The sequence below is a fragment of the Micrasema longulum genome, unplaced genomic scaffold (assembly GCF_059751315.1).
Source record: "Micrasema longulum isolate JH-2025_06_02 unplaced genomic scaffold, ASM5975131v1 h1tg001012l, whole genome shotgun sequence".
NCBI classification, from domain to species: Eukaryota; Metazoa; Arthropoda; class Insecta; order Trichoptera; family Brachycentridae; genus Micrasema; species Micrasema longulum.
Genome location: NW_028278200.1, coordinates 704,637 through 723,856, shown reverse-complemented (window position 1 = coordinate 723,856; position 19,220 = coordinate 704,637). Strand labels below are relative to the sequence as shown.

The 19,220-nt window shown below is 31.7% G+C and overlaps 1 protein-coding gene across 3 annotated transcripts in view; it reads right to left on the bottom strand.

The window, feature by feature from the left end:
- Window positions 1–19,220, bottom strand: part of Nha1 (Na[+]/H[+] hydrogen antiporter 1) — a 111,975-nt gene that overhangs the window by 2,457 nt on the left and 90,298 nt on the right. For all 3 annotated transcript variants that reach the window (XM_088232720.1, XM_088232718.1, XM_088232719.1), the window contains exons 6-12: window positions 12,989–13,217; window positions 11,370–11,539; window positions 10,100–10,314; window positions 9,271–9,442; window positions 5,346–5,500; window positions 4,877–5,041; window positions 380–587 (exon numbers count right to left, since the gene is read on the bottom strand). In XM_088232720.1, the coding sequence (XP_088088846.1) occupies window positions 380–587; window positions 4,877–5,041; window positions 5,346–5,500; window positions 9,271–9,442; window positions 10,100–10,314; window positions 11,370–11,539; window positions 12,989–13,217 (1,314 nt within the window). The remainder of the gene's footprint in view (window positions 1–379; window positions 588–4,876; window positions 5,042–5,345; window positions 5,501–9,270; window positions 9,443–10,099; window positions 10,315–11,369; window positions 11,540–12,988; window positions 13,218–19,220) is intronic.

Below are 19,220 nucleotides of genomic sequence, written 5' to 3'. Positions count from 1 at the left end.
TTGTTAATTTTTGGTAAGAAGGTTTTTCAAAGTTTGCTGATGTTTGAAATCCTAACATGAACCCAAAGAGTAAATTAAATATTGCTTTATAAGTTAAATAGAATTTATAAAAATCTGTCCGCCTTGTGGTCGCATTGTCAGCGCATTTGCATACAATGCAAGAAGCTTTGGGTTCAATTGCCAACATGTTTGAGAATAAATATTTATTTAAACGGGTGTTTTAACTATATAATATTTGGTCCCTGGTCTGGCACCTGAAGTATGAAACTGATAATTTTGAATCCACGTAACAAAATAATCAAAATACGCAGCGTTTGGTATACTAATGCAATACCTAGTTGCGCAGAGGGAATAATAACGATATAAAAAATAGTGTTACCTTCCAAAACTTGTGGTTTTCTAGTCTTCGTTAGCAATTTGGGTCCGGAAATTGAAATCAAAATTGCTCCCAGAGGAGCTGTCACTACGATCGACAGGATACAAATCGTCAAAACGGTATCTGCGTACTTAATTAGAATTTCTCTTTCATCATCTGTAATGTTTTCCATTTTCTTAACTGAGTCCAGTGCAATTGGTCCCAGAGCAGCCTAAAACAGAAAAAGTTTCTCCAGATTAATTATTTCAAATTATATAAGACCCTTTCAACGGAAACCGAGGAATACGAGGCCCAAAAGATGACCACCGATGAGACGGTCGGATGATATTCGGAGGTTGGCCGTGAGACAGCGGATGAAGACGGCGCAGAAACAGGAGGAGTATGGGAAACAGGGGGAGGCCCAGGCACTAGCCAGCAGTTGGGGTGCCTAAAATGCCTGATTTTTCAGAAAAATGTATGTCCTTGGTTTAAAGAAATTGAAAAAAGGATATATTTTTAATAAAATAAAATTTAATAAATTATTTCAGTCTGAACAAAATAATATGATAAATTTATTAACTTTTTTGGGATGGCGAGATTTATTTATTGCTTTTTTGCCGGCCTCGTCGCGTAATGGTAAGCGCGTTTGCCCGTGTAAGAGGTCTGGGGTCGATTCCCGGCATGGTTGAAATGAAATATTAATTCAAAGGGGTTTTTTTAGACTAGAAAATTTAAAGTCCGTGGATTGGTATCCGAAGCGTAAGACCGACCATTTTACCTTCATGTTACAAAAAAATATCCAGACACTCTGAGATTGGTGTAGCAATGCAGTGCCCTATGTACTTTTAGGTGCGAAAAGGTAATGATAGAAAATCTTTAAAAGAAATTTTGAAATTTTCTTGTGTCTTATGTCATTTTCATCCTAACGCGAGGGGATTTAAAGTTGCGTTTAATAAATCTTCTTCCCCAATAAACTGGATTCTAGTTCAAAATTCGAAAATACCTGTCTTGTAGCGATACCGGCCGCATGCCCGTCTACACCTTAAACACCAGCCATTTAAAAAAAAAAGAATAACCCTCTAAACTTCACTAAACCCGCCAAAACGCATATGGGAAAGAGAGGATATGGAAGGAAATATTGAAAAATACACCACAACACCCACCCTAATTAAGAAAAAACCTTTCTTGGATTCTTTTCTTGCAACTGTCGGGAATTGTATCCGCGACGCCAATTTAACAGTTGCGTCTAACCAACTGCGCAACCTGTCTATAACGAGTATGGCAATCTATAGCAATCTTCATAATCTTAAATTAAATTTTTAAATTAAAATTTACACATAATATATATAAAGACTAAACACTAATTTCGGTATTACATTATTTATGATTCCTCTTTCCATAATTCCTGTAATCCGGTCTGTAACTAACCGTTCATCCAATTTATTTTTCACACTTTATTTTATTTATTTCGGAAAGTAGGAGTTATTTTTTCAATCTAATTTTACATAATAAAATATATAAACTACGTACTTTTCGTAATTGTTGAAACATTTTATTGATGTTAAACACAAACAAAAGTATGTAAATTTTAACCGGTAACATTATTAAAACACAGTTTCAATTTCAGATAAACAAAACAAATTTGAGCAACTTAACTACGTCTTTATTTAATTAATTAAAATTTATACTCCGACCGGTTTCGGAACATAACCGTTCATTTCTCAAGGCGTCAAAATGAACTATTTAATTATTATTTATTTATCAACGGACATTGTCTATGTATACAATTTATAAAGTTTAAATAAAACAATAAAAGAATAGTTTAAAATATTTTAAAAAAAGATAGAAGCATTTACAAACATAAGGGACATCGAGACAAGATCTGGACTATTTATTTAGTGCTCGTTAAAATATATATGGAGTCAATATTAGTTTTACGTTTTTATAGACTAGAAATATTTAACATTGACTCAATTTCAGCATTAGAATAATTATCTCTCTCTAGTCCGAGCATCCGAGCTATTTTTCGAAGCAAGCGATGTTGGACTGATTCAATGTGATTTATGCAATTGACATAGAATGGAGACCAGACCACGGAGGCATATTCTAGAAGAGGGCGAACAGTTGAGCAATAAAGAGTTTTGATTGTGTACGGACATGAGTGAAACCAGAGGATATTCTGTTAATGAAGTAATTTCAGTGATTTATTTACTGCATTATGGAATATTTGAAATCTTACCAAGGCATTAAAATAAATTACAAACCCCTAAATACAGCAACAAACGTGTGTTCAGTGTTTCTCGTCCAGACTACAGATTTATGAAAAGGGAATAAAGGGTAAGTTTTAGTTGTCCTTTAATTATTTTGTAGCACTAAAACTAAGGTATTTTGTTTTTGAAACTAAAGGGGTTTCCTTTATTAGTATTAGTATGTAATACATACGGATATAATTAACTGTCAACATGTTCCTACATAGGTATGAATAAATATATGAAATAAATTAAAGATCATTGATCAAACGTCATTTTTCAAATATGATATAAAAAATTATAAAATTAAAAAGTCACTACCTTAGATAAATATATTATAACTTAGCATAGGAAAGAAATGAGGCAATTTGGTATTTTCACTAATAAGGTAAAAAAAACATTGATTTAGAAATAAAGCGCCACAGCTGAAGGGACAAAAACCATTCTAAGATTATCAATCACAAAGTTAGCTAGATTTTACAGCAAAGCAATCGATCGTAGGTACTCGGGTCGAGAAATGCCATTTATACAGCTGAGGCGCCTTATTACTCTGAGTTTAGAACTGATTTTTACGATTCTAATAACATAACTATTAATATATTTAAAAAAATATATTCTTAACTTTCGGGTTCAAAACGAGCACATTCAAAACAACTCTCAGTTGACGTCACACGACATTTGCTTCTAATAAAAAAGTATTGCGCTGTAGCGTAATACGTGCCGTTTATCCCAAAGAGCACGCAACATCTCGTATTAAACCATGAAAGAAAAATTACCCAGCGTCACATGAAAAAAATATTGATGCCGTAAATTTTTACTATCTGATAAAAAAAAAAAAATGTTTTTTAATTTTTTTTTTATTTATTCGACAATTGTAATCTGCATTACTTTACAGGTCGTTCAGCAAACGAATTTATATTATTGGATGAATTCTGAATTGCGTTCGTACGGCTACCGGGTACGTAAAACAGTGCATGAGATCTCGTTCTAGTATAATTATTGGAAACATACAAACTGATCTCCTTCAGTATATTTTGATTATTACAGAAATCATCTTAAAGAAATGTTTCCCAAGAAAAAAATTAAACGAGATTTGAGGGTGTGGTAATCCAGCATCTCTGCTAGAAATAATGATAAATACAAAAATGTTTTTTTATTTTTTTTAAATATGTAGCAAAAAGGTAGGGTATAGCAAAAATCTAGGTATAAAAACAATATAGGTTTACAAAAAATTGTTTTAAAACTTCTCTATTTCAAGTATACGGATTGATTCAGAAGGGTCCTAAATTATGGAACAGTTTCTTGTATTGTATTCTAGTACAGGACTAGTGAATGTGCAATTGAAGTAGTATAGTAGAAATGTTTAGAGTTTCGAAGTATTAATCCAAGCATCTTATTAGATTTATCTACAACACTAATAATATGGGACTTAAACGTGAAATTCGCTTAAAAAATTAGACCGTGATCTTTAATTTGGTAATTGCGTGATACAAGTACATTATTCGTCTTATAAGGAAATATATATGTTTCTTTGGAGCAAGTATACGATATAACGCAGCATTTTGGAATTATAAAAGGTATTTTTTCAGATACAGACCGATGCCATAAATTACTCAAATCATTTTAGAGGCAAGATGAGTCCTCAGCAGTTTTAATAGATTTGAAAATTTTAACATCATCAGCAAATATAAGATAGTCAGAGATTTTGATCAGGTCACCAATATCATTTGTAAACAGAAGGAAAAGAATACGGCCTATATTGGATCCTTGGGGATTCCCAGAATAAAAATAATAAAATGATTAGATATGTTGGTCTTGTAGGTGACATACATCGACGTATAATGTAAATAACTTGACATGAATGAAAAACGTTTTTGGCATTGCCGAATTTCTTTGATTTCTATGAACATTTAGATTTGAAAGATTTGCCAAATGTTTTTGAATATGGTTTGAAATACTCTAGAAGTATGTTGCCATAGACTTTGGATTGCCTAAATCCGTGTCAGTAATCTAATATGGTATTATGGATACACTATGCTGGTAGTACGTAAGTGTCCTATGAATTTAGTGATTTCAGTCAGTTTTTATAGAAAGGTGATTGCAGAGTGTTTGTGATGAGTTTTATAGTGGATCTACTTTTTGCGGTAGCAATTAGTAATCTTGCATTATGGATCCTTGGTTTTGTGATATCAGGTAATATTGTATGATTTGTTTGTATTAATATGAGTTTAAAGATTTATGAATCATTTCAAAAATAGAATAAAAATCTTACCTGTACTGTAGCTTTTGCCATCCACGAAAGGCCAACGAAAAATTTCTCTTTTAAGTTTAAGTTACTACGAACTCCTATAAGAGCCGTCACAAGGATTCTTATGATAACTCCAGCAAATAAACAACCCACACCAATGGAGACAACATTAGGATCCAGTTCATTGAGCTAAAATACAAAAACAGTTAAATAAGCTGAAAAAAAAACTGATTCATAAACGTAAATTAATTGATTTTGAAAAATACTTTTTATCTCACCGCCATTTGTAAAATTTAAATTACAATAAAAAAAACCGTTAGTGTTACATAAACACATTATAGATTCGTCGTGTTATGTGTAGTCTGGTTAGTGCAGTCATCATATGCTTGTTACGGTTGATTTTTAATTTGTTTCCAATATAATTCTTTAAGTAGTAAAGTAAGTACACGGACCGTGGCGATGAAATAATAATAATGAGCATTAAAAAAAATACCTTGACTCCAGCTCCTGTGATGCCAAAAAGTATTGGTTCAAAAATCATCCAGAAAATTTCAAAGGCTGTTGCTACAGGGTTGTCTTCAACATCCCATCCTTGATTGCTCCAGTGAAGACAAGCGACGAATGCAGCAGCAATTACAGCCAATGGACCTTAAAACACGATGATAAAATTTCAAGTATATTTGGAGCGGGTAAAATATTTAAACCTCGTAGGTGGCTAGATTTTAGTAATTATTCTCGGATGAACAAGAAATTGCAAACCGTTTCTTGTAAATAAAAATTTATAATTGTTTGATGCAAATTGAATGACAAGACTGAAAATTTATACGTGTATTTATTTAATTAATTAATAACGGCATTTATGCCATTTATGTTTGCAATTTAGAACCTTAATAAAACTGTTTTAGATGAAATTCTTTTAACACAAACAATTGTTATATGCAAAGTTATTAAAACACAAATACATATTTCAAACATTGCTTTTTTTTACATGAGTTTTCCAATTATTTACATTTTAATTATTAAATTTGACTATGTTCGCATAAATTATTTATGTAATATTCATGAATGCAACTAATTTTATGATTCACCTTTAGGAATTGGAAGACTATCAAATACGTATTTTTTTTACATTTTTTTTATTGCTTCCACTTTTGATTGTGTTATGTTTCCCAACAAAGGATTTGATGTCTTATCGAGTTGGGAATAAGTGTCATTATGTAAGTAAATTATAATAATAAACAATATAACAAATAAATAAAATCTTTTTATTTATTTTTGCACCACAACAGGCCAGGAGGCCCAATTACAGTAGTGAATTACATCACAGAACACCCAGGCTTGAGAAAAATCACATTTTAATTTTTCTGTTCTCACCGGGAATCGAACCCGGAACCTTTCGTGTGTGAGTGAGTGTCGAGCGTCTTGACCACTACACCATGGATGTCGCCTTTGAACGTCTCGTACTCGTAGTAATTAGAGCATTTGCCTATCATGCAAAAGGTCTCGGATTCGATTACCAATAAGCTTGACATAAAATTTTTATTCGTCAGGGTGTATTTACAGTCTTTTTTACAGGTTCACCGCCTTGATCATCTTGTATTCAAGTAAAAATATAAAGATACAATGCAATTGATATAAAACTGAAAAATATTATTTATAAATACAGCTTTTACTGATTTTTCTATAAAAATATATCAGTTGAAGAAATATTATTTAACATTTGAAACCGACAAGTTAATAATATCATTACGAATACACAACATTAATATTTATAATATACCTCATATTAACAGTTCATTAAAAAATCTGTGTTCGCTTTTATAGGCATAAATAAATAACGAAAAAAAATTGACGATTTCCTTAATAACATTTTGATTAAAAAACATATTCTTTTTATCTCGCAATTGGGGTATACTCCCATTTCCGAATGCGTTGGTTTAAAAAAGGTCTAGATGTATTGCTGACAAAAAGTGGCCAGTCTCACAAACTTAAATATAAAATGTACAGAAAACTTTAACTCTTCACGTGATAATGGTGTTGTCGTGTTGTGGTAAAATGATTCAGTGCTTTTCAAGTTTCATTTTCTCAAGCGCGAAAATGTGGAGAAAATAGGATTCTAAATAGAAGGATTTTAACTTCAGTATTTTTTTAGTAAAACTTTAGAGACTTAATTAAAATGAAAAGAGATATTTGAAAAAAATCTAATAATGTAGTTGGGAAAACATTTAAAAATAAAACGTATTTTTTGAATAGTTTATACATTTTAAATACATATAAGGGCGGGTATATTGCCTTAAGGCAATTTCTTCCCACACACCCAAACCGTTCGAGTTGAGAAAATAAGTAGTATATGGGCATATTCTAGGTGCGAGTACATTAAAAGATGTTGATCAAAAAAAAAAAAACATTAATATTTTTATTATTGTATAAACAGAAAATGAACTAAATATCTACACTGTACTACGAAAAGAGGAGGGAGTAAAAGTGGGAAAGAAAAACTCAAATATTTACATTCCAATCGTGATTTTACTGATATTAGTGGGTAGATTATTCTACGATCGAGCAGCTACTATTGTGAAAGAAGAAACATAACAATTAGACCGTTGAAATAGTATTGAAGGGGTTTGCTTGTTACAAGAACGAATAGATAGTCAGAGCTGTGATAAAAGTAAACATGCCTATTTAGCATCAATAAAATGTGTTTAAACAACAAGTTTGTTTAAATTCATTAAATTAAAAACGTTTAAAATAAACAAAGTGTTTATTTTTGAATTCGCCACCATCGTTTTCTTATACGCACATAATGGTTCATATAGTACTGCATTAGTATACATTGGTGCACAAAACTAATAAAAAGGATAAACTAAAAAATAAAACTTGATGAAATTTTCAAGTGTCTCCTTAGTAGGGGAAATATTTGGTAAAAGCTCACTGTCTTACTTAGTAAAAATCAATAGGGTCATTTGCGTTCGTCCAGTCCGACGCTTTAGTCCTACGCTTCAAGTACCAGTCCCATGACTGTGAAATATCAAAGCGCAACAACAGCTTTTTAAAAATGTTAAAAGTTTCATGTCAACCACGCTGAGAATAGTCTTTTCCCGTTTTTTAATCAATATTTTTAAATAAGCAAAAACTTACTATGGTAAGGGTATTAAATTTTCTATGAAACTCTCGCACCCAACAGCTCGTATTACGTTACCGCGCAATACTTGTACGCAATATTTGTTAGAAGCGCACCGAGTGCACGAACGTGTGACGTCAAGTGACGTGACGCCAACTGCGACCCGTTTTGTGTCTACTCGTGTTAAAAATCGAAAATTGTGAATAAAATCTTGTTTTTGTACATTGATACTTCAAATATTTTAAATTTTTCAACGTTGTTCCCAATAAGTGAAGAATTAAAGATGGAAGAATTGAAGGTATTTATTTTTAAATACACTACCATCATCATCATCATTATGGTGTACAGAACAGTGCTTTGAAGCACCAAATAATACAACGTAACTCGACAATCTATAACATGAAGGTAAGGTGATCAGTCTTACGCTTCAGTTGCCAGGGACAGTAAAATATTCCAGTGTTAAACTACCTTTAAAACAAATGTTAGTTAACCCACCCAAGCACAGGCCAACGTTTTTGCGTTTTTTGGTATTTTTTATTGTTCAGTCGGCCTCGTAATGTAGTGGTAAGCGCATTTGTCTACCATGCAAGAGGTCTCGAGTTCGATTCCCGACATGAATTTTTCATAGTCCCTAGACTGGCATCTGAATCCTAAGACTGATAATCTTACCCTCATGCAACAAAAATGAGGAAGATACGCTGCTATTGGTGAACCAATGGAGTGCCTTATGCACTATTAGGTGTGGAAAGGGAATGATGATGATCATGTTTATTAATAAAATTAAAGACAATAAAATATAATATTAACCAAATAACCATATAAGTGGAATGGTAAATTTTATATCAGCCAATGTCAGGACTAAGTCGACTATCAATCTAGGATGCTGATTAAAAAACTTATTTTTAAATATTTTTATTTATTTAAAGGAATAATCCGTTAAGCCTCAACTTTAAGGGCTTGTCAGAACGTGAGAAGGGGAGGATATGGGAGGAAGTTATGAAAATACACCACACCACGCAAACCAATTGAGATAAAATCTTTCTTGGATTTTTTGGATTTATTTCGATGGAAAGACAAAAAATATAATCAATTTCCTTATGGCGTTCTGAACAGTAAAAGAAAAAAAAAAGTAATTTACACTGAAATTTGATATTAAAATTTTCTCTGTTAAAAAATATCAAAAATAATTTACCACCGTTTTACTATGATGTGATAGAACTGTTCTGATATCCTTTATATTTCTTTTTTAAGTTAAATTTAAAAAAATATGTATTTTTTTATAAAAATAAATCCTTACCAGCTCCATCGTAATGAATGCTCTCCGATCCAAGTACCGCGAGCAGTCCACCGAAGAGGATTAACAGGACCCTTAGGGGCACTACGAAGGGATCATTTTTCTCTGGCACGAACTTGAGTAAATAACCCCAAAGTACGCCGAACAGAACACCTCCAATGATTGATACAGGACCCTGTAACATGCACCGGATTCTTTAAAAAACATTTAAGACCATCGTAAAAATCCACACGGCATTTATTGCATTATTTAAAATATTTAAAAAAATATTTATGTCTGTGAAATAGAAGTATAATTTTGTACGAATGTTTTTGACTCGACGGCTGCTCTCAGGTATAAATTCTGAATTAGGAAATCGAGTGGAGAAGTCCGCCTCGAAGCGTATCGGTTTGGCATCTTCCATGCAAGAGGTCCTAGCTTCAAAATAATGAAATATTGATTTTAGTGCAAAAATTTACTATTCCTCTGCTGACTCCTGAAATGTAAGGCTGACCTTACTTTTCATGTAACAACAAAAATCCAGATACAAACATCAGTCAAGATAATAAGTTTCACGTCTCAGGTCCAGTCTAGGGACTATGAAACATTGTGTTGAAAATTACCCTTTCAAATAAATATTTCATTTTTACCCTGCCGGCAGTCGATCCTCGGACCTTAGGCACGGTAACGTAAAGATCAAACGAAGAAATTACGCGGAGGACTTATCTCTGATAAATTTACTCCAATGATTTTTTTATCTAATAGTAAGCAAGGAACCAAAAACGCTTATCAAGGGATAAAGTTCTGTATGTAAATGGAACCAACCAATAAGTTAAAACCATGATAACAGTACCTTGATTATGGAATAAGTGAGGGATGACGTCGAGAACATGATACCAAGGATGACTCCGAAAATGGCAACACTTGTAGCGTCGTCTATACCAGCCACAGCAAGAACTAATGTTGGGATTCCCTTTGCCACTCCATACCCCTTTCCGCGTAGTCTAAACAAACATGGCACAACAACTGCCGGAGATACGGCTGCTATAATGGACCCCAAGAGAAATGCTGTAAAAATGAAATAATTATTGCTCGATGAAAAACAAGAGAGAAAATAAGAGAGACGGGATTCTATCCATTTACAGGGTCTATCTATGACCTTTCATTAGCTGGTTTAAGTGATATTTTTACATATTACAATTTGCAAAAGCTACTTAATATGCTATTAATATGCTAAATATGCTAATGATCTGCAGTTAACTCATTTTATGTTGATAATATACTGACTTTTTTATATTTTTTGTACATGACATACATATTTTTAGTATATATAAATATTTTTATTTTTATTTTTATAAGTGTATTCATGTTTTAATATTGTTTTCAATTTTAATATAACTAAACTCATTATAATGTTTTATTTTATGTTGTAAAAGGTAGTTGTGCCGCATAATAAATAAAAAAATTAATTAAAATTAACCATTTATCTATTTACCTGGTTTATAACCTGATATTTAAGGAGCATAAAAAAAAATATCTCTGGCATCTCCCAGTTCGTAAAATAAGGACCTTTTAATGTCATTCAATAGTCTGGTTTCTCTCGAATCTGTGTTTTTAGTTTTTTTCTTCATACAACAAATCCGCAGAAGTTCCTATAAAAGTCTCTAGCTAAAATTTCTTCTCTTTTCTTACTACTCAGATATAAATAGCTCGCAAACAAAATCCATTTGTGAGATATAAATCCTGTTAATTATAAGCAAGGTCAATTATTTTTTTTCTTTTAAGTTTTTATTTTTGCATATTTTTTCAAATTGATTCAAATCGGTGAGTAAATTGATGTTCGAACACAAGAAAAATAGTGAGTGTTACGACGTGTGTAAAGTTAAAATTTATACCAGCCAACTGGCCTTATTGTTTTCCACACGATACCTACTCTTAGGAACGATCCTGAAAAAGGAAATTGTGTGAAGCTAAGTCGCCCTCGAAAACTTGTGCAATAGATGTCATATACATTTAATGTACTAATCTATTGATCCTTTGCGTTAGTTGGCAAAAAATAAATAAATGTAGGGTTTTTAAAAAGTTGATATTTTGAGAATTTTAAAATGAATATCGGTGCTTACCCCAATTCCAGGGAAGGTCTAAAAGATAATGGGTCATAATGGCAATTACTGTACATTCCACCATCCACGGAATTAATCCAAGTTTTAGTACTGTGAGAAATAGTTTTTTCATCGCTGGAGGATCTAAATCTAATCCTGCTCGAGTTAATATTATCACTAGAGCAAATTTTCTGTGAAAAAACAAATTGAAAAATATTATCAACAATGACGTTTTTGTCATAAAATTCTTTTGGTAAACCCACCACCAACAACAGTTCGTTTGATATAGGGGTGACACCTGTCGGAGAGTGATGATTGCATAAACTAAATCAGATTGAGTTGACTTAGTTTTTAAGGAAATGTAGGTAAAAACTTTGGCTTTCAGATAATGGCGACTATTTGCGTCGGCATAGATAACCACATCTTACTTTTAAAAAAAATCATGTTAATGATTCGCATTACAACGTTTTGTTTACTTTTGATCATTATGCTACTATTACAGACCTTGACTTAACTATGTAACACTTCAAATACAGTTGACTACCAGCAAGGGATTTGCCTTGAAATTACTTTATTTAAAAAAAAATAGAAGCGGCGCTACAGGAATCTCAATTTTATCTTTTTTTGGGTAGTGATATTTTTATGTTTAATTTTATACGCACCGTAACACAATTGTTCATGGTTTAAAATGATACGTGGAAGCTAGGAATGCTTACAGAAATTCAAGTGATACCCAAAACCGAAAAATATACAGCATGCAAACGAAAACTGTGAACTCCAATAGTCTACATAGTCAATGCGTTGGGACAGTGCCAAAAAGAAGAAGAAGCAGAAGCATCACAATAAGCAAAATGGTTATTATTGCACAGTGTGGAAAGTGGCCTCAGAAAAACTTGTTAATTAACCAAACTTCCTTAATCCTTGAGGAGGTGGAGTATATGGTATCCGTATTCACAAAGTCTCTACAGGCCTGTGTTAACAGTATTAACCAACTATTGTGCGTCCTCCGTGAAACAGATTTACACCCAGAGCGATGTTGTTCGTATAATTAGATCTGAACTTACGATTTACAGGTTAGTTAATTAATTACGCACCTATTATTATTTTCGGTACCAACGTCAGTTGGTGTTTTGGTTTACAGTGCATCTTAGATAAAGTGGTGATCAGTTTTGCTTCATGCTTGAATGCACGTAGTTTGCTTTATTCCAAAATATAATACTATGGCATGGCTTTAGTAAATAAAACTTTACTTTCTTAACTATTGTAATTGGTGAAACAGTGTGGGCGCTGGTGTTGTGGTTCTTTTTCAAAATGCGTTAACAAGTTTAAGTTTGTGCTTTAATTCTTACTGTTGTACTGACTCCAGTGCTGATTACCTTATAAGAAAAAAATACAACATGATGCATTGCAATTTTTCGTTTTTCCCTGGACTGGCAACTGAATTGTATGACTGATCATCTCACTTTCCATGTAACAAAAATTATCCAGATACGCCACAATTGGAGTGCCAATTTAGTGCTCTGTGCACCGAAAGGTGCAAACAGGAAAAATATTATGATGGTGATGATATACATGTGTTTGAAAATGGCATTTGCATGTAAGTTATCATTTACATTAGAAAAAAAACATTGTTATATCACCTCAACTCTTTCGGGAGTAATGCTGTTTCTGACAAATGCACCCAACCGACGTTCTGCAGTAATATTCCAACAAGTAGCATCCCTATGAGGGCGGGGAGGGTAGTTATTTTCACCATCAGAACTCCCCCAAAGTGGGCCGCCAGGGCGAGGACTGCGATGTCAAATAATTCACCCCCGGGGGCAGCTTTTTTAGGCATCAGGGCATACACCACCCCCCATATGAGAAAACCTAAAAGTATTCATAAAAAAATTTAGTCATCATCAGCAGAGAAATTATTGCGCATTTAAGCATTTACTTGGATGAGAAAACGGTCGGAAAACAAACAAGACTTTAACTCTCCAAGATTAAAAAATATAGTACTGCGTTTGTTGATTTATTTTTGTACAACTAGCATATAACATATTGAATTATTACACCACAAATAGGCACATGTTAATACTGATTTCAGCGTATCTGATCCCTGAGTTTTATATTTTTGTATCAGGGTATTTGATATTTCATTTTCGGAGATCCTGATGGAAAAAAATATCTAATTTCAAATTATCTTATACCCTCAAATATGTGATATATTTTTTTGTTAATAAAGGTTTACTTGAAAATTACAAAAAAATCGTAGTAATAATTATAGTAGTTACCGAGATACTAATTAAAAATGTGCAATGTGCAATTTGCAACGCCAGTAACACTAGAACAGGAGCGGGCGAGTTAACACCGATTTGAGCGTACCTTAGCCCCTATTACAGTGGGAAGTTACCAAAATTACCTTCAATTGAACGTTGTTATGCAGAAAGCAGCCAGCCATAGTAAGGTGAAACTGAGATAATAGCAATTTTATAATAAGACTGAATAATCAAATCTACACAACATTATGACATGTTTTTGACTTTGACAAATTATAAACAATGAATACATTAGTTTTTTAAAAATATTACTTACATGAATCTTATTATGTACTTGACCAGTTTTATTGATTTCCAAAGTACTGTAAGATTTTTCTAGTGCTGCGGGTGTTTTCTGCAAATTGAGAAATGCCGCTTTTGTGATCGACACTATTCATATTTATTTCATATTTTTTGTATGAAAACGATCTGGCTGTTTTTATTGCTCCCGATAACACCAATATCTCATTTTTTCAAAATTGTGGACTGGCTGCTTTCTGCATAACTACGTTCAATTGTCAATCGGACAAATTCTTTTATTTAAAACAAAAATGAGAATATTTGAATAAAAATTTGAAGCATCTTTATCGGTATCATACAATTGAATATGTTTTATATAAAATAAAATAAAATTTCCACGGAGAATAATCATTTTAACGTTATTGAAATGTGTAATTTTTTTGATTTTTTATTTTAAACATATTTAATGAATGTACAATTTACATGTTTCCGATATAGACATTTCCAATATACAAATATTCACATTTTCGTTAAAAATAACAATTTTACTCCATGGACAATTAAATATAACCCCATACACTTCAATGGTCAATAAAGTAAAAGCGAATTTTCTGTACGAATAATTAATTATGCATAATAAAATTTTTTGAAATATTTTCAATTTTATAAACAGTTGAAAATGACTATTTTGGCTTTACATTGATTGTTTGTTATTTGACGTCAAGATTCTTACGATATTAATGACAGTCTAGGGAGAGTACGTTAAATATATATCTCAAAAGAAATGTAGGTTTTCTTGCTTTGTAAACTGTTTGCTTATTGCAATTGATAATATTTTTCAAATCCGAGCCGAAAAAAAATATCAAATATTGAATGCAAAAAAACATTTTGTTATGCTTGACAAATTTACAGAGCTTATTTGACTAATGCTTCAACTCCTTATTTAATACAGCCAACTATTAATTTTACCAACAAGTATAATAAGTTATAACAAGTTATAAATCATTTAGCATAATTTGTAACGCACATCAAGGCAGAAATTTAAAATAAGGAAAATATGTTTTACCATTAATTATCTCAGTAAAAACAAACATTTATTTCAAATTAATATTTAAACCACTAACTGACTAATTTTCCGTATTAAATAATTTAAAACTTAGGATATAGAGATTTTGGTATTATTTATGTTTTCTCTGGATATTCATTGTTTACCTTTAAGACTGAAAAAGCACACATTATGATAAAACTGTAAATACTTTTAAATATCATTATAAAATACATGATTTACTGCCTTAGAACGGGGAAGCTATCCCTAGTTAGGCAGTTTAGAGGAACCAACATTGTTAGAATATTCCGATATTTGTGCTTTTAGAGTGAACGTCAATAAACAATTATATTGATAAATGTAATTTGTAGACAAAAAGTAAATAAGTCATATTTTGTGAGTGTTTAAAACATTTTTAAAACTACAAGTACTTAACAAGTACTTAAACAAAGGCAGCATTGTGAATATAAAAGTGTGTAAAATTGCGACTTAAACCAGCCATGTTCAGACATTTGTATTCTTTTGCTAAACAAATCTCCCATCTCTTTTGAATCCATCAAGGTTTTTGAACAAATCGTTTGATAAAATAGGAATCAACTTTTGATATGGAGACAACCCCATGTAAACGGAACAACTAATTCAAAATTTTAATTCTATTTAAATATGATTCGTCTTAGATATTAATTACTTTAAAATAAAATTCAGTTTCTTTCAGCGGTGTGAGAAGGTGATTATTTAACGAACTGGAGTTCTTAGTTCGATTTCTAGGGAGAGGACTTTCATTTTAAGGAAAAAAAATAAATAACAACATGTGTGACAAAATATTGTATGCTGGCCATAAGCCCAGTAAATGCCAAGTCTTAAATAAAGCCTCTCCCTGGATCCACCACTGGGTCTCCCGATTAACCTCCGAATATCATCCAACAATCTCATTGGTGAGCGTTCTTGGGGCTTTGTATTTCATGGTCTCCAATCGAGAACTCGCTTTTTCCATATATTGTCAAGCATTCAAGCGATATTAAATACCTCATTCTTTTATTCTTGTAACTTATGAGAAGACTGCTAGGTCAGAGTCATAGTCTTCGCACCGCGCCCTATGTAGAGACGAATTAGGTTATAGTAATATATTCTAAAAGCATTTAAGGGGTTTGGAAAATAGCTTCGAAAATAAGAATTTAGTTTACCAAGTGCCACCCAAGCTAAAAATATACATCTTTCTATGAAATTTATATCAATCGATGACAATTATAAACGATACATTGGATGTTAAAATTGTTTTATAATATAGCATTTAATTGTAAGGCGAAGTTTCTCCTAAACGCATGAAGAAATAGTTAAAATGAGTTTTGATAAAAATGAGCTATTTTGAAACGTCAGAGGTTCAGGTAAACACGTGTTTAGAATAGCCAATCAATTATGTGTTGTGATCAATTTCCGGTTTCCGGATGGCTATGTTTGGCGTATTTCGAAGGGTACGGGGTTCTATTTTTAAATTTCGGAAAAACTGGCCGACTTAAACTTGTGACGTCGTGGGCGATGTAATTTCGAAATTGCAAATTTAGAAAAAAATCGTACCAATGATAATACGACACATAAAAATATAAATCGTTATTTTTTTTTGGTTTTGATTGATAGTCTTTTTACAAATAATAAATAAATAAAAAAAACACTCACCTCCTCATAAGAATATGTTGAAATGTAGGCACAGTGCGTTTGAATGCTTAATATGCCTATGTTAATGTGTTTGTAACTGTCGATAAACTAAGTAAATATACAATTTTTACTTTTTCAAGCACATTTGAATGATATATGAAAAAAAAATGTTACGCACATAAAAGCGAAGTCATCTGTTTTAGACTACTTAAAAATATTTGTTTGTTTATTTCGTTGAATTTACGCATAAATTTACACGTTAAATAGAAACAATTTGAAACCTTATATATTATTATTCTAAAAATGATTGGTTGCGTCTGTCATGTACAGGCCCATTTCACACGTATCACGCTAATTCACTCGGTTCAGTAAAATTAGGGTGGGTGGATACTTATTTATTGTTTAATTTATTTAGTTTCTACTCACGAGAGAAAATTTTGCAAAAGAAATCGACTGGAGATAGGTCGGCCTCATTGTATACTATTTCGTGTATTTACCTGCCAATTGATGAATGAAATAAATTTGAATAATAATTATTTATTAGTCCACCCTATTGCTGCTCTATGTGGTGACCAACCAAACTCAGGCGTAGGAATTTTAGCTTTATTTTTTAAAATAAATCGAATTTTTGTTTGAAGAAATTTTGACTCTCAAATCAATGAACTGAAAGTTCGTACAAAAAGACACTGCCTGCCCAACTCACTTTGTATAGCGCCGTCTTTGTCATTCATACACTTATTCTACACTAGACGCGTGCGAAAGAGACGACGTTCTACAAAATCGACAGTCTCTAAAAAAATATAACGTAAAAATGTAAGCTAATAAGTAGAATTTCGATCCAAAACGGTTGAGTTGGTAACGCCGCAGTCGGGGATAACTCACTGTTATTGTTTTAAATTGCAGATTCTTTACTATTCAGTGCTAATCGCTTACTTATTGAACTTGTTTCGTTAATATTTTTTGGAATCAGAACAGGCATTGAGGCCTAATTACAGTGGTGATTTACAGCACAGTGCACCCAGGTTTGAGAAAAATCACATTTCATTTTGTGTTCTCACCGGGAATCGAACCCATAATCTTCGGTGTGCTGTTCAATCGTCTTAAACACTACACCAAAAAGGCCGATGAGATATTTAGTGCATTATATCTGTAAATTTTGTGTGGTTTTGGTTGTATTATTCTGAGAGACAGCTTATTCTTTATTACATTTAGATTGCTCGGAACCAGAAAAAAAATTGTGGGACTCTAATTAATTAACTGACGCCCCAGGGGCCATAAAAATAAGGCCAGAAGGGCCGATTATATGAGGCCCGAAGGCCTGGATTCCATAGCATGTAACAGTCGACGATAGCCGTAAATTTCAATAACGCACACAAAAAGATAAAATCACTGTGTACAAAATTGTCAAACAAACGACAGATTTTTTTTGATTACGGCTTTTACGTAATTTCAACCTGAAAGTATTTTTGATTACTTTTTACTATGATTGAATGTCGACGAATTATCAATCTGTGTTAGATTGAGATTTTATCCAAATGAAATAAATTATTAGTCGCGTGTATTTTCGATAAATTGTATTCTTATCATTTAATCCCTTTACTTGCAACTTATCTTAGAAGGTAACTATACAGTTTTTATTACGATTTTGATTATGATCTTATCACTGATTATATCATGCTTATCGTAATGTAGTATTTTGATGCCTACTTTTTAAAAATAGAAAATGATATTTTTCAACAAAATCGTGGATATGAAGTCATTCATATTATTAGACTTTTTATTAATGCATAAGTATAATAGGGTAATGCGTGTCATCAAAAAATATTTACCCATCTAGATCTGAATCAATTCCGTGGATACTAAAAGAAAAATTGTATATTCTGGACATATAATCGAACTATTCCAAATACAGCAGGAAATATTAATAGATTAAAATGCAATTAACCTAGATAAATACAAGCTACCTACAGTAAGTTGAAATTTGTTATATATTTAAATTTATTATCAATTATTCATTGTATATTTATGTAAATAGTCTATTTGAAAACAATTCTACGAGTTAAAAATAAATCAATAAAAATAAATAAAAATATTGTAAAATATCTTGCTAGACACGGATTTTCCCAGCAAAGAGTTTATTGTTAATTTAATAACATAATATATTATTTTCAAGTACTCGTATCAAAAAATTAAGTAATTTTTTTACAATTTAAAACAAACATTATAACTTGTTTTAAAAAATAATTTAACGTACATTTGAATAAAAACCGACAGTTCATGAAACATAGGTAACATCTTACAACATGTTTTAATTTATTTATTTTTATTTCTCGTTTAACACTTGTTTTTAAATATGAATACCTCACTGGGGACAATCCGTGTCAAAGCATTCATTTACCTGATTTTATATTTACTTATATTGTCTAAAAAATATACGTAAAAAAATACATATTCGTACATTAATCCACACATATATATTAATTTATATAAATAATAGTAAGAAAAAAAAACAAAATAATATTATTGGTACAGCTCACACATTTAGCTTCTGTGCAGACATTAGGTCAAGAAACAAGGTACTGTCGTAGGCACCTTTACATCGGCAAGTTTCTGGTGGCCCAACATCCTCACAAA